Below are 14949 nucleotides of genomic sequence, written 5' to 3' on the forward strand. Positions count from 1 at the left end.
TTCTTGCAAAATAGCAGCAAAATAAATTTAGATTTTAAGTGTATTGTTGCCATCCTTTGTTAGATCCCAATAACGCTTGATTTAATTTGACACACTATAGTACTCAGGGACCTTTATCTGAAGCCATTATATGAATTTTTGTCAAAATAATTTCCTCTGCCAGTATATTACCAATATTTAATAATGCATTCCATTCAGTTTTCATGTCAATTAAATTAAATTTGCAGCAGGTTGAAGTCCTGTAACTCAGGAATGTAACCATCTGCTTTTGCTTTTATAAGTACTATAAACGTCTTTATTCTTCTTCAGACTTATTGACGGCAATGATCATCTAATTAGTTGCAGCCAAAAAACACTTTAAGTGTAGTATAGTTCCACTCAGAAGTGGTTCTTTTCAAATTTGTTGGTGAAATGTTTGCTGGTGTTTGTCTAGTCCCTGAGTCCCTAACAAGAAGCCATTTTCTCAGAGTAATAACTAAGATGATAAAGTAACATTCTTTTGTTCTGAATAACAGAAGAAAAGAATGTTCTGTGGATGCTGACATAAATCCTCGGTGGTAAAGTCTACGTCTTCTTGTAATTTAACATAAGAAAAACAAAGATTTCAGTAGGACACTCAATACATGCACAATCTTATTTCCTTCAAGCCCTTGTATCCCACATAATAGCCTGAAGTGTTGTGTAAGGACTAACCCTTTCTAGGTGAGATTATAAACCAACTCTCAAGCAGTCTTAGATCTCCTCTGTTTATTATTCCTTATTTTGGTTGTGTTCATTGTGTTCATTGTTTGAAGAAGTAAGGCGCTGGTAAGTACAAATATTTCAGGAGAGGTTGAAGTGGAGGTTACTGACCTGTTTAATCATGTCTTTTATTTCTTACCTGTATTCTCACAACAGCTCTTGAACTGTGATATACTGCACTAGTAACAAAATATTGTTTGTTCCTCTCAATAGTTGTTGTATAAAAAGACCACGTTTTTGGTACAGATTATTTCGTTAGATCTTTTGAAAGCCATTTTGAGACTGCATTTGCTGGCTGTTAGTGTCCTAAAAGAGAGACACTACAGTTCTCCCTCAGTCGCCTCAAAAAAAGGCTATAAATTAATTTGACCAGAAAGTTCCACCCCACAATGAGGGTAAGCTGATTGAGATTGTCATTTCACTTACAAATCATGCTTTGAAAAAACTACCAGTAACAAAGAACTTATTTTTCAAGTGGCACTGCAGTCACTCCGTTGATTTTTCTGTCATTATGCTTTGCCTTGATTCCTAGATAGGAAATTTTCATAGACAGTACATCAGTAATTCCAATTAGATGGTTTGGAAGGCCCTGCTTTAAGATCACAGATATTCCTGTTCAGAGCATAGACTTCTTTCATCGATATTTGTAAGTATACACAGAAATATGATTGTAGACACACATGAAGTGAGTGTGTCCATTTGTCTGTTACTGGTAAGGAACAAAAAGTCATCTATGCACAATAACTTAGAGAGAGCAGGGAACAGTGAACTTCAAGAAAGAGACTGATAACCTCTAGAAGATCTTTGGCATCTCAGAAACATCAGCTATAGGCCAGGAATAGCAGATGCTTTACAGTGGTGGCTACAGTCCCGGTAAATGGCCGCTGTGGATCCATTGACACAGATTCTCAGATGGTGTAAATTCTTATACTTCCTTTGACCCAGATATCAGCATGTTACCCTACAGCAGCTGAGGAAGTGTCCTGGGGGTCTGCAGTGGTTCACTGAGCAAGGCTGAGTGACTGTATTATAGGTCTTTGCTCTTGCCAAGTGTAGGTGTCTGGCCCAGGACTGAACGTGTTAAGTGCATGAATGGAGTAAAGATGCTAATGTGTAGGTGGCAAGTGTGAGGTTGCTTCCTAGGAAGAAATCTGCCATTAACACATAGAAAATAGCTATGTTCAGTTACTGAACCTTGATGTTCCAGCACAGGATGTGGCTGTTCCGGAAGAAATTGAGTGGCCACAATTGGGCACTCAGCCCAGGGAGGTACTCAGGAACACTGTTGATGGTAGTCATAAGAGCTCCTGTACAAAAAAATGAACAGAGTGGCTGCTGGACTCTCCAACTGAAACCTGGAATGTTTGAAACATACAGTATGTACAGTACTTAAGGAGATGTGATTTTTACAAGTCAGAGTTGAGCTGCAAAAATAGGTTCATTCTGCTAAAATGATGAAGCAGCTCTAAGTGTAGTTGCTGTAAGAAACGGATTTCAGTTTGCCATAAAACATTTCTCTTTCAAACACAAATGCTCCCTGCTATGGCTGGTCAAAATATTTTGATTGTATCCACTAATGGAATTTAGATGGTATTAAGACTTTTTGTGGTTCAAGTAAAATGTACCTAAAGCTTCTACAGAGAAAAAGTGAGAAGAAAAATACTGAAAATGTCAGAAAACTGTGATTTTTAATTTATTTTAATTGTATTATCTTAAAATATTTCTATAGACAGTTCAGCCTTTCCTATCTCAATATTTCCTAGATCAGATTTAGGGAGTCGATGTCAAAAATAGCGTTCTTCCTTATATGAAGGAGTTGCACTGAACACTAAAAAGGTTCACTAGAGGGGAGAAGTAATTTTATATTAAAAAAAAAAAAAAAAACACCAAAGAAGTTGCTCTGTTAGAGATGCCAAAATTCAATTGAAGCTTTATTTGTGCTTTATTGAAGTACTACAGAGAAGGGGTTTGGTCCAAACTTCACCATCCTTCTGGAAATTCAAGGTTTTCAGCAGGTATTGTGGCCAGCTGTAGAAGGAAGCCATGTCATGTGTAAGCCTGTTTAAAACAAAATGTTTCCTTCTAGACATTTTCAGTTTGGCAATCTACTTCTGCCTAACTACAGTTTTTACAGTTAGCAAACAAATTAAAACCAGTTTGGGTTAGCATGGATTTATTTATTTATTTATTTATTTATTCATTCCTATTTAAGCTGTTGTTCAGGTAATTAGCAGAAATGCAGTAAACAAGTCAGGAGTCATTGGAGGAGATTCACACACCTAAGAAACCCCTAACTGACACAGCACAGCATTTTCTGCTTTGAAACAGCAGTAACTAGAGCTGTTATAATCTCTTAAAGTCTTGTTTTGAAAAAATAATCACTCAACAACAGCAATCAGGGAGAGGAAAATTAATGGCATCTTTACTGACAGGTGAATATCAAAACCCAATATGAAAAATTACCTAGGAGTTCACAGAGGGAAAAACCAGACTGATAGATCTTTAATTATTTGTTTGCAGTGTCAGTGGGATATGAATATGAAACATGTCCCGATTTTATACTGTGGGAGAAGAGAACAGTAATCCTTCAAGGCTTTGAAATGGATGCTTCAAATCTGGGAGGCTGGTCTATAAACAAACACCATGTACTAAATCCACAGAGTGGTAAGTCCTTCCTTTATTAACTGTCCATGCAGAAGAGGAATACAAATTTTAAAGGAATTAATTGTTGAGATTCTAAGCGTTACACTTCCTAATGTGTAATCCTCTTTGAATGTGCACCCTCATTTATTGGGAACTGAACTGTAAATGCCATCTGAAAGGATATTTTTAATGTTCTGGCTCCCAGGTATTAAACATTAATATCTCTAACTCTTGCAATCGCTAACACATTGCTATCATTGGGATGGGAAAAGGGCATACTAATTTAGGTCGGTTCTCACACTGTTGGTACAGAAGTACATCATTTTAGGTGAGCTTAGAGTGTGTAATATCCTCAGTGAGGTGTCTACACCCCTAATTCACCCAATGACTAACATCAGTTAGTAGAGTCACTGCACCAGGGATACAAACCAACCATGAAAGCAAACCAGCTGAGTGAGAGGTAGCACTGCCAAAACCACACTGCCAGTGATATGCAGGAGCTTTGCTGGCTGCCTACTGCGTGGAGAAACACAGTAAGCAATCCAGCACCTTTTCAAGCATTAGAAAAACCAAAAAAAAAAAAAATCCAAAGCAAAGAAAAAACAACATAGAAGAACTGTAAATGTTTTTTGGTGTGACAGCACCAACACTGCATAGACATTCTTCAAGCATGGAGGCTTGAACCTGTTTTCTCATTGCTTTTTATCCCTGAAGTGGTTTGGGTTTTTTCTCCCTTAACATCTATAATGAGGAACTTGTGGGATTAAATTATTAAAACAATACTTGTAGATAAATTATGGTAACTAGCAAAATACAGTTTTACCAATAAATAGGTATCTCACAGTCAAGGAGAAGACAAGCTTGGGGTCGGATTTCAGCACTTACAAATCATCAGAATATGGGATTCAGTAACGGTCCCTGAATTTACTCCAGCTGAAAGTCTGTCCACTGAAATCTGTTTCCATCTGCAAACTTCTGTTAGTGAAGATTCATGCACAGATGTATGGCTGTCAGGTTTTTACAAGTTCTGTTGTTGAATGCGCAGCTACAGTATAAATATTCCAAATGCAAAAGGTCAGATTTAGTTTGTAAATTATCTGGATTTCTGTTTTGATTTACAATAGTTTGACATTTTAAACAGCAGTTCTTTCATACCCTGTCTTACTGGTTTGTATAGACTGTCTCTTTTAAATGCCAGCTATTGACATTTAACACAAAGAGAAATCTGACCTCAGTCAGCTCAGCCCCCAACTGTGAGCCCCATAGTCTACTCCTTAGTGCCAATTTACCACTTGCATAGTTTAATTTCAAGACTGAATTGCTGGCAATAGCTCCAATTTATATGACTATCTGCTAACTGCAATGGTTAGAACTATAATTCACCCCATAGGCACTAAAGTGTTCTGAGATTTTGTAAAATATACAATCACAATGTGAGCAGGGCTAAATCTTTGCTTTCCTGAGCACTGGGTGTATGGTGACAAGTTGTTTCCTGGCCCAGTCTCAGCTGTGTGGTCAAGAGCACTGATATGCCAGACACACGCTGCCTCTTCTGAAATCATCCAGCTATGCATGCTATCCCAGCTCAATAACAAAGGTGAGGAATGTGCAGTTTCCTACACCTGCTCCTCTTCCTCGTGTGTTCCCACTGTGTTGGGCACGATCAAGGCTGAAGTCAGGGGGAAGCTGCTAAATGTCTTTATCCATTACATACAGAGACACAATCTTTGGAGGGGAGGGTATAAGCACATCTGACTTGAAATCAGTGGGTCTCTTGTGTTTGTAGTTTGCATGTGAGAGTATTTCTACTGAGGAAGACAAAGCCCAGGCAGAGCTCAAATGTTCCTCATGATTATAATAGGCTTTGAACGTGCACACCTGGCTTGTAAATAGGAACCACAAAAGCAGTTAGGAGAAGAAAAACAATGACTCTACCACAGCTAGTGCTCACATGAAAGAGCAGCCTGTAGGCTAGTGTTAAAGCAACAAAACCAAATAATGAACTGAGTTAACCAGAAGGATAAAAGTAACAAGTGTTCTAGAAACCAATGAACTGCTCTTTCATTTCAGATATATAGCACATGCTTTAAATAAGTACAAGAACATGATTCAAACATCGAATTATACATTTCAGACTTACCTTCACACCACCATGAGTGAAATGAAAAGCCTGAGTAGCCTTCTTGAGTAGGAATATATTGAGATTTTTTTGCTTTTGATTAAAGTATTCCCTCTGTATGTATGAAGACCTCTTTATAGAAGCATGAAACTTGCAACTGTTTTTAAACATTTGCTGGATTAACTACAAAAACAGTGCCGGAATATAACACAGATGCCTTTCTAAAAATTCTCTATTGCAAATTACAATTTTGGTTTCAAACTAAAGCTGGAGACACTTTGCTTGGTTGGACAACCAGTCCTAAAGAGCTTCTAACTGAGAAGCTAAGAGTTTCCGTCTAACTTCAGCCACTAAGCCTTGTCTCCCAGTAGATTTGCTGCCGTGCACAATGTTCTTAGAGCTAAGGTGGATGTGCTTACCTCCCTCCCCATAAAGGCTCTTTATTTTTGAGATGCTACAAAATAAACTAAATACCACAGAAAAAGTTGCAAAAGAAACAGATGGGATTTCACAGAATTGCACTTCATAATGAAGCACAGTCTAAGCTGTGGAGGTACAAGTATTGACATGCAGAAACCATAGCAAGTTTGAACTGCATTCTACTGCCAGGCGTAAGAATCTTCAGAAACAGAAAGGAAAAGTTGTCAGTTTCCAGCAGAATAAGTATGAAATTATGCATATCATTCCATTGTGGTTGTCACTGGAAACTCCATCTTTTTAATGTGTATGGTTTTGCATTGTTATGACTGTTGGGTTAACAAAGAATCACATCCTGATCTCAGCTATAGTACACTGTTCTTTTCATTTTTAGCTGTTTTCCCTTCCAGTTTATAGATTTGATGACTTCTAATTTGTTACATGATTTAGATATTAGTGTTTTCTAACACAAAGATTTTGGCCAGCTTGTAGGATCACCAGGACATTTCCCACAATCAAGAAGAAAACATCTACCATAAATACTAGTTCCTTCATAGAATAATTTTAGAGACACCTACATCTCACAAATGCAAATGAGCATGTTATTAGCTAATCTTTCAGCATATGCCTTGAATTCAATTGTTCTTCTGATGGGCAAATATATTGATTCCATTTTTATCTGGGAGAAGGACAAGTAATTTTACTAGGACTTTATGCTTTAAGGTAATTTCACCCCTGTGCAGCACAGCACTAAAATTAAAGCAGCAGCTCAAAAGCCTGAAATTAAGCACGTGCTTGCATTTGTAGGCAGCAAAGCATATTCTCCAGAGCCCTAATTATTTACTGGCATTTGTATGAAAAAAATTACTTTTACATTGTTAATTTCAGTCAAAGGGCAGCATCTTCATTTAATAGGATTTTTTATCTGGTGCATAAGGGAGGATGTTGCCATTAATCTTACTGGTGTGTTTTCAAGTTGCATTTTAAGATAACACTCATACAGATGTATGTATTCTGTTCAGAAACATATTTTTAAACATAAACATAAAATACCCTTCAAAATAGCTATGAACTTACCTGTAAGCCACAAAAAATGTTTAACAAGAGTTGGTATAGTCAGTACATAAATACATTTGCCAAACTTCAGGAAAATTTGGACGTGTCTCAACCTGTATTCCCTGCAGTATCTAGAATATGCTCATTTCACAGTATACGAGTCCTCTAGAAAGCACATTCCCTGTGTTTATTCCTTTAATGGTTTCACCTTTCAGATAAGTACTGGTCAAAGGTCAGTAAGAGATTTTTGACTGTGGTCTGAAAGAATCACTATCTATCATTCAGAAACAGCCAAAATCTTACAAGAACATGTCATCTCAAAGGTACCTAACTATATTCCCACATTGTTATTTAAAATAAACACTGTGGCCATCACCTTGAAAAAATACATCTTTATACTGGTTCTGGTATCACCAGCCTAGGAATTGAGAATAATTTCAATAACATATGCTGCAGAGCAGTGCTAAAATACTGACACACTAAAAAAGTTGTTTTAAGCTTTATGGCAGAGCTTAATATATTCGTACTGGTAAGATATTCACTTACGCCTCAGAATTATGCTTTGACTCTTAACTTGGCTTTGCTGCACTTGGCACCATTTTTATATACCATGAAGGACTTGCATTCAAATTTAAATATTGATTTTGTACTGCCACTCAGTGCTCTTTTGTAAAAAATGCATAGTAGTCCTGCTATTAATCTTCCTTAATTAAATATTCAAACTGCCTAAGAAGTTCCTCTGCTACCTAATAAAAATTTATGAATAGAATGAATATTAAAGTAGTAATCCCCAAGAAATCAGATAGCACTGCAATTAACAGTCAATTTGTTAGAGCATTAACCAACCATGAGTTTTTCTCATGATGTTAGGTTTTAAAATAGTCACTAACCAATAACCAGTAATGGACAGGTTGGGGTAGTACAAACTTGGAGGAGATTAGTGGGACTCTGTGATAGTCAACACATCTAGTGCTGATGTGTTGGTCAGCTGGTTTTAAAGAGGATTGTACAATAAAAAAACTGCTGAAGTGTTTAAATGCACTACATTTGCTTTTTTTGTCTCTGTTTCCCTCCCTCCCCCCTTTAGGAATTTTACACAAAGGAAATGGTGAAAACCTCTTCATTTCCCAGCAGCCACCAGTCATCACAACCGTGATGGGCAATGGACACCAGAGAAGTGTCTCTTGCTCCAACTGCAATGGCCTCGCACTCAACAGCAAACTCTTTGCCCCAGTTGCTCTTGCTTCTGGACCTGATGGTAGCGTGTATGTTGGTGACTTCAATTTCGTCAGACGGATCTTTCCCTCTGGAAGCTCAATTGGTATATTAGAATTAAGGTAACAAAATCATCTTTCTCTGACTAGCGTTCATTTTTCCACCTGGGATGTGCCTATGAAAACTACAGGGAGCCTTTTTTCCCTTAGGACTTAAAGAAGCAGCCACATTTAGTTGTCTTGTGAGCATGTCTCAGCTGTCAAGCAAATTCACCAGCAAACTTCTACTTAAAGTCATCAGTTAAAGAGGGCATCTTCAGTGGGCTTTAGAACAGGTTTTACATAATGAATTTCTGCAAAGTTCAGAATTAACAGTGGGTGCCTTTTCCTGCAAGATTTTTCATACATTGTCAGAAAGTTAAAATATTCCATGAAGCATATTTTGGAAGAAAAACCTCTAATTCCATAGCAAATATACAGAGTCTTATGTTAAGTCACAGCACCATGGCTGAAGACAGTCTGACCATGTTTAAAATTAATACTTCTAAATTGTTAAATCTGTAACAGAAGATGTGGCTGAGTTTAAGCAGACAAGACCAAACCTGGCATTGCAATCTGAGGTGCTGCTGTTAACAGCTCCCCTGTCATTATGATTCCAGTTTCCCATTCCCTCTCATGGCCAGAAAGACAGACAGGAAATATTCCAGATACCAATAGAATACATTTGATGCACTTCACAGCCATGAATCTCCAACTAGGTGGTGACGAGTACTCAGAATTAACTTGGCGATATGGCAGCAGCAGTAAGGAAGCACTGAATGAAGGAAATGGTGACAGAATAAGCAGTGTTTTGTTGTAGTGGTACAACTCTGGGTACGGTCAGGCAGAGAATACAGTTTTGGTGAAGACTAACATTTATTTTCTTTTCTTTCCCCCTACCCCCCTTCTTTTTATCTTTAAACCCGAACTGGTCTGTCTTGCTAGGAATAGAGACACAAGACACAGGTAAGTAAAACTAATATCTGAACCATGTTTGCAGAAACAGTCTTACAAAAGTGCTTTTGGAAGTCTAGATATAGAGACACGCTGAATTTAATAAATACAAATGTTAACCAAATTCACCTTCATTTATGGTAAAGTAGGTTTGATTTGTTCCCTCTGAAGGAATGAAGTGTCTAAAAATCAATTTTCTGATCATCAATCAGAGATGGAGAAGTTTAAACCTGAAGGTTGGGCATGCATTTCATAGCTGTCATCTTCATTTCACACAGTGTTTGAATGATCATAGATATAGCCAGCCAAGGAAACTGGGTTTTTAGGAAAAGAAAAAATAAGAAAGGCTTTCAGAGTCACACAGGACTGTGCTTTAGCAGTTCTAGAATACTACAAATTTTAATACCTGCCACAGTTACAAAGAGTCCACAGCGCTGTCCCTGCTTTTCCAGGTAAAGCAAAACCAAGCGGTTTCCACCCTATCCAGTTAGCATTTTGGCACTCCAATATAGGGATTTCCTTAAAAGAATGAATGTGACACATTAGGCCTCCGCGACAGACAGTAAGGGAGTTGCCTATGACAATCCAGCTGCAGAAATGATGTTGCATGCTAGAAAGAAGGCAAGGCACTCTGTATCCTTGGAAACAAATTTCTTACTGTTTCAGCACTTAAATGAGACAAATAAGCCAACACTAGTACAGCCTAAGCTGAGTGGTAACTTCATGGTGTAGAAATGGAGTGTGGACTGAATGTTTACAAGATGAGAGTACTGGTTGGAATTAGTCCCTTTAACCTCAATAATTCTATTGAGCATTGTAGATTGTTTTTCCAGCCTTCTTACAGATGCTGTCGCATCTCATGGTTTTTACAACAAAAAGGTTTTAAAAAAGAATAATTCCTAGTTGGTAAGTGCAAGATTCTATTTTTTCACACAAGGATTGTTCCCATTCTCTTTAAACTTACCAATATCTTTGTAAAGAAAAAAATCAAATTGAACTTATTTACTCTAGAATACATGCAGAACATGACTCAGGCTTTAAATTCAGGGGTTTCATTTATAAAGTATAATTTAATTCAGTAATACTAATTTCTTGAGATGAGTCTAAACCTTAATTAAATCAAGTTGTGACTATACTCAAGTACCCCAACCCTTTTAATTACAATAATTGCCTCTGTGTGTCAGTATTCTATCCAAGCAAAATCTGTGGAAGATTGGAGGAAATCACTTGACGTTAATGTATTATTTGATGCTATCTCCAGAGATCCTTTCCAATCCCTAACATCCTGTGATCCTATTGGGGAGTACTCAGCAGTCCCACTCTGTGCCATTTTCTTGAGGTTGTCAAAGCCATAGTCCCGGTGAAAATTTCTAGGGTGCTCAAAGAAATGTGTGGAAGCCACAACTAAAACATATCAGAGGCTCATAACAGTCAAAACAGAAAAAGGCTTCAAAATCCAGTTTCTCCACACAACCTGTAATCTCCAAAAAGTAGGGAAAAAGGGTTCTTTTTACGAGGACCTAAAAAAACCATGTAGAAGGGGACAGAATTTGGAGATCAGTAAACAGGGAGGGCCAGTGATCTTAGCTTTGATTGTTTAAAAGCAAACTTAGGCCATTTGTTTTCCCTGTCACAAAGATTTCAGTAAGAAATAACAAAGCTCTTTAATAGCTGGTAAAAGTGGGAATTCAGCTTTGAGGTTACAGGGAGAAGTTTAACTGCAGGATAGTAATAACTTGTTCTGGCAGGATTCATTGTAAATTAGTCTACATGGTATCAGTTTTAATAAGCTAATTTAAATGAACTCCGATTTAAATTTGATTGTAAACTTCTGCAAAGATAGCAAGTATTTTATTTGCTCCATTTTTTACTAATACTCTTTTTCAATTTAAACATTTAGTATGCAAGGCTTTAAGCATAAACATCAAGAGTTTTCTAATAGCCAGTCTATTAAACATAACGACAAGGATGACAGAAAATGTGCAGGCAAGGAGAGTATAGGACCCTTCATTCTCTACAGTATTGGCATGATGAACAATGTTTATTTAACATCTAGAATTCTCCTTGCAACTTTTTCCACAGAAGGGTTTTACTAAAAAGTCATCTGTTGGCTGGACCATCTCTTCTGAGCTCACTCCAGAAAGTACAAATGATTCTTACTATATTCATAAAACAAAATTTTCTAGTCCTGGTGATACATAATTCATCATTAATTGTGTTTGACTCATCCTGATACTCACCTTTCATCATGTCACTGTCCTCTCATTCCTGTGTTGCCTTGGACTGGGTTTCACATCTGTTCCCCAACTGTGGGAATACCTCTTTCCTCGTATTTCTCCCTTCTGTCTTTTATAGATGTTTGTGACTAAGGTCAGCTTTAACCTGATCTAGCATGTGATTCAGTCCTGAGAGATGCTGAGTAGTTTCTGTCTTTTTGGATGAAGAGTGAGAACTGAGAGAATCATAGAATTGTTAGGATTGGAAGGGACCTCAGGGATCATCTAGTTCCAATCCCCCTTGGTGTCATCAGCAAACCTGCTGAGGGTGCACTCAATGCCACTGTCCAGGTCGCCAACAATGATGTTGAACAAGACTCATCCCAGTACGGATCCCTGAGGGCCTCCACTTGTTGCTGGCCTCCACTGCACCCTTTGGGTGCAGCTGTCAAGCCAGTTCTTTATCTACTGAATGCTCCATCCATTGAACCCATGGGGCTTTACCAGAAATAGGCTTAAGTTCTGTTACATTTATCATGGTACAACATTAACCTTATCACTTATAAGGGAGAGTAAGATTTTAGCTGACCATCTTTTAGAAGTATCTTAGCAATATTTAGGCTACTCAGTAGACTGCCAAAAGCCATTTGTAAATAACTTTTCCATTGTTTTGCAACATTTCTCAGCCAAGCAAAAATTTGTTTGAAGAGACTCCATCAGCCTGAAATCAAGTCAGTAAAATAAGTCAGTATCATCTCAGATGTTACATATCCACCCTGGAGCCTCTACCAGTTCTACAATTTTATCTAGATTATTCCTTTCCTGGCTTGTGGCACAAAACCCCAGCCCTGTAGAAGGGGCTGTACTCCAAGCGTCGTCTGCATCAAGAATAGTGTGGCCAGCAGGAGCAGGGAAGTCATTGTGCCCTTGTACTCAGCACTGGTTAGGCCACACCTTGAGTACTGTGTCCAGTTCTGGGCCCCTCAATTAAAGAAGGACTTTGAGACTCTTGAACATGTCCAGAGAAGGGCAATGAGGCTGATGAGAGGCCCCGAGCATAAGCCCTGTGAGGAGAGGCTGAGGGAGCTGGGATTGTTTAGCCTGGAGAAGAGAAGACTCAGGGGAGACCTTATTGCTGTCTACAACTACCCAAAGGGTGGTTGTGGCCAGGAGGCGGTTGGTCTCTTCTCCCAGGCAGCCAGCACCAGAGCGAGAGGACACAGTCTCAAGCTGCACCAGGGGAAGTTTAGGCTCGAGGTGAGGAGAAATTTCTTCACTAAGAGAGTTGTTAGGCATTGGAATGGGCTGCCCAGGGAGATGGTGGAGTCACTGTCTCTGGAAGTGTTCAAGAGGGGATTGAACATGGTGCTTGGTGCCATGGTCTAGTAGGCATGAGGTCTGTGGTGACAGGCTGGACTTGATGATCTTTGAGGTCTTTTCCAACCTTGTTGATTCTATGATTCTAAAGCCACCTTAATCAGAACAAAGCTGAGAAGATTAACTAATATACAAAATTTGTTACAGCCATCTTAAGCATTAGCTAATAGTACAAATGTTAGTAAAATGTCTCTATAATAGAAAAGTAGGAATTTAACAGTGTTTTTAATCTGCAGAGCAGATAGGAAAGTCCCATATGGAGTCACAAAGAATAGAAACAGGTCAGAGGTTTGCCCATTAGAAACGTGGCAGGGATAAAAACACTGAGCACCTTAATGCTCTGCACCTATCTCCCACCATTTCAGTGATGAACTGTGTGTTTTAAAGGAGCTACACCTAACTGGACTTCTATTTTGTAATCGGGACTACACCACAGTCTCACCAGACTGAGGACAATTAGCATGGTGTGCCATGTGCTTAGACAATTTCCTCAGACTGGAAATTAACTTTGCATTGAAAAAAGAAATAAATAAAAAACAGTCTTACTGGTTAATAAGATGCAGCCCAGTTCTTCGATTAGAATTTATGATTCTCACTATTTAATTAACATATGTAAATATTTTTAATAACATTTTATAATCTCAATAAGGCACTTCAGTGCATGAATTATGGTGCATTAATTCATGCCTAGTTGCACTGACAGTACTTGGCCTTCTGCCTTGCTCCTGACAATACAGTCAGCATGAATTAAGGCACCATATTTCACACCTTCATATTTCCTAAGGTTTAGAAACATAAAAATAACCAAGAGTGGGTATTCGTGCCCATGCAGAACAGTGTGTGATTCACTTTGCTGCAACGCATAGATTTGTTTTCAGTGCCAAGAGTACTAGGAGTTATCAGGTATAGAAAATGACCTTGCTTTCCATAGTAATAATTATAACTAAGATGAAATCACTCTGGTTAGCTTTATACTGGGTGGCTTGGTACTAATGGGCAGACTAACTCTGCTACTCCATTCTCTGCATAAGATTGCTGATACATATCTAGCTGGTCAGGCTCTGCAGCCAGTACTAGGTCCTTCCTTCCAGTGGTGCCTGTGCAAGCTACATTAAAGCTGGTCTCCCTCTGTCATCATTAAACAGATGTCTTCAGATAAGTAGAATGCAGTTGTTACACTGCCATGAAGAGAGATTAAAAAGAAAACCATTTTAACTTTGATGTATTTCCCTTCTGTTTTAGTACAAGTCCTGCACATAAATATTACTTGGCTGTTGATCCAGTGTCAGAATCCCTTTACCTGTCAGATACCAACACCAGAAAAGTCTACAAAGCAAAATCTATCACTGAAACAAAGGATCTGGCCAAAAACGCAGATGTGGTGGCAGGAACAGGGGATCAGTGCCTTCCATTTGACCAGAGTCACTGTGGAGATGGTGGAAAGGCATCTGAGGCATCTCTCAACAGTCCAAGAGGTAAGAACATATCTGAAGTACTTGGTGTTGGTCATCTGTCATTTACTGCTGTTATTTAGAAACTCAAATGTAACTGGATGTATAAAACTGGGTTTGAGGTGATGATTCAGCCAACTATAAGCAAGCCAGATCATTTCATAAAGCTTACTCGTGTTTTTAATGCAGTCAGTCCTTTATGAGGGAATAGCACAAGCAGCAAACTCCAGCTGCTATCCTGTGAAATACTCTTTCCTTGTGTGGCAACACTTCTCTTTTATTACCTTTCAATTGCAAGGTGGCAGCATTTAATTATATTTAACTTTTAAGCAAATAATATGGTTGCAAAGTACATTTTTTAGATTGTATGCATCCAGATGATTCTTGAAATATTAGTGGAGCTTACTCATACTAAGTAAGTCAGAGCTCTTCAAGTCAGGCAGCCAGCAAAATCAAGTTTATTTGGAAGTTGCTTGTTCTTGCTTATTAAATGCAATTTGCAAAATATGAGCATCTCACCTGCTGCACATGAAGTAATCATTTTACTACAGCCTTCCCCTCTGAGTACACCCTGTATTGTCACAGGCAAAATGTATGTGAAGGCTTGAATCCCCACCAGTGCCACAATTAATTCCCTTGCAGTGTGCATTAAAACTGTGATAAAGTCTCTGGATTTGGTGCTCTAAAGCAGCTGATCACCCTCAACTCCCACTGTAGTCCCT

The 14949-nt window shown here is 38.4% G+C and overlaps 1 protein-coding gene across 5 annotated transcripts in view; it reads left to right on the top strand.

The window, feature by feature from the left end:
* TENM1 (teneurin transmembrane protein 1) overlaps nt 1-14949 on the top strand; it is an 876004-nt gene that overhangs the window by 801144 nt on the left and 59911 nt on the right. For all 5 annotated transcript variants that reach the window (XM_068152080.1, XM_068152079.1, XM_068152082.1 and 2 more), the window contains 4 exons: nt 3262-3405; nt 8064-8313; nt 9175-9195; nt 14019-14251. In XM_068152080.1, coding sequence (XP_068008181.1) covers nt 3262-3405; nt 8064-8313; nt 9175-9195; nt 14019-14251 — 648 coding nt within the window. The remainder of the gene's footprint in view (nt 1-3261; nt 3406-8063; nt 8314-9174; nt 9196-14018; nt 14252-14949) is intronic.

This window comes from Melanerpes formicivorus, unplaced genomic scaffold (assembly GCF_026170545.1).
Source record: "Melanerpes formicivorus ecotype bairdi unplaced genomic scaffold, bMelFor1.0.p_v2 SCAF_22, whole genome shotgun sequence".
NCBI classification, from domain to species: Eukaryota; Metazoa; Chordata; class Aves; order Piciformes; family Picidae; genus Melanerpes; species Melanerpes formicivorus.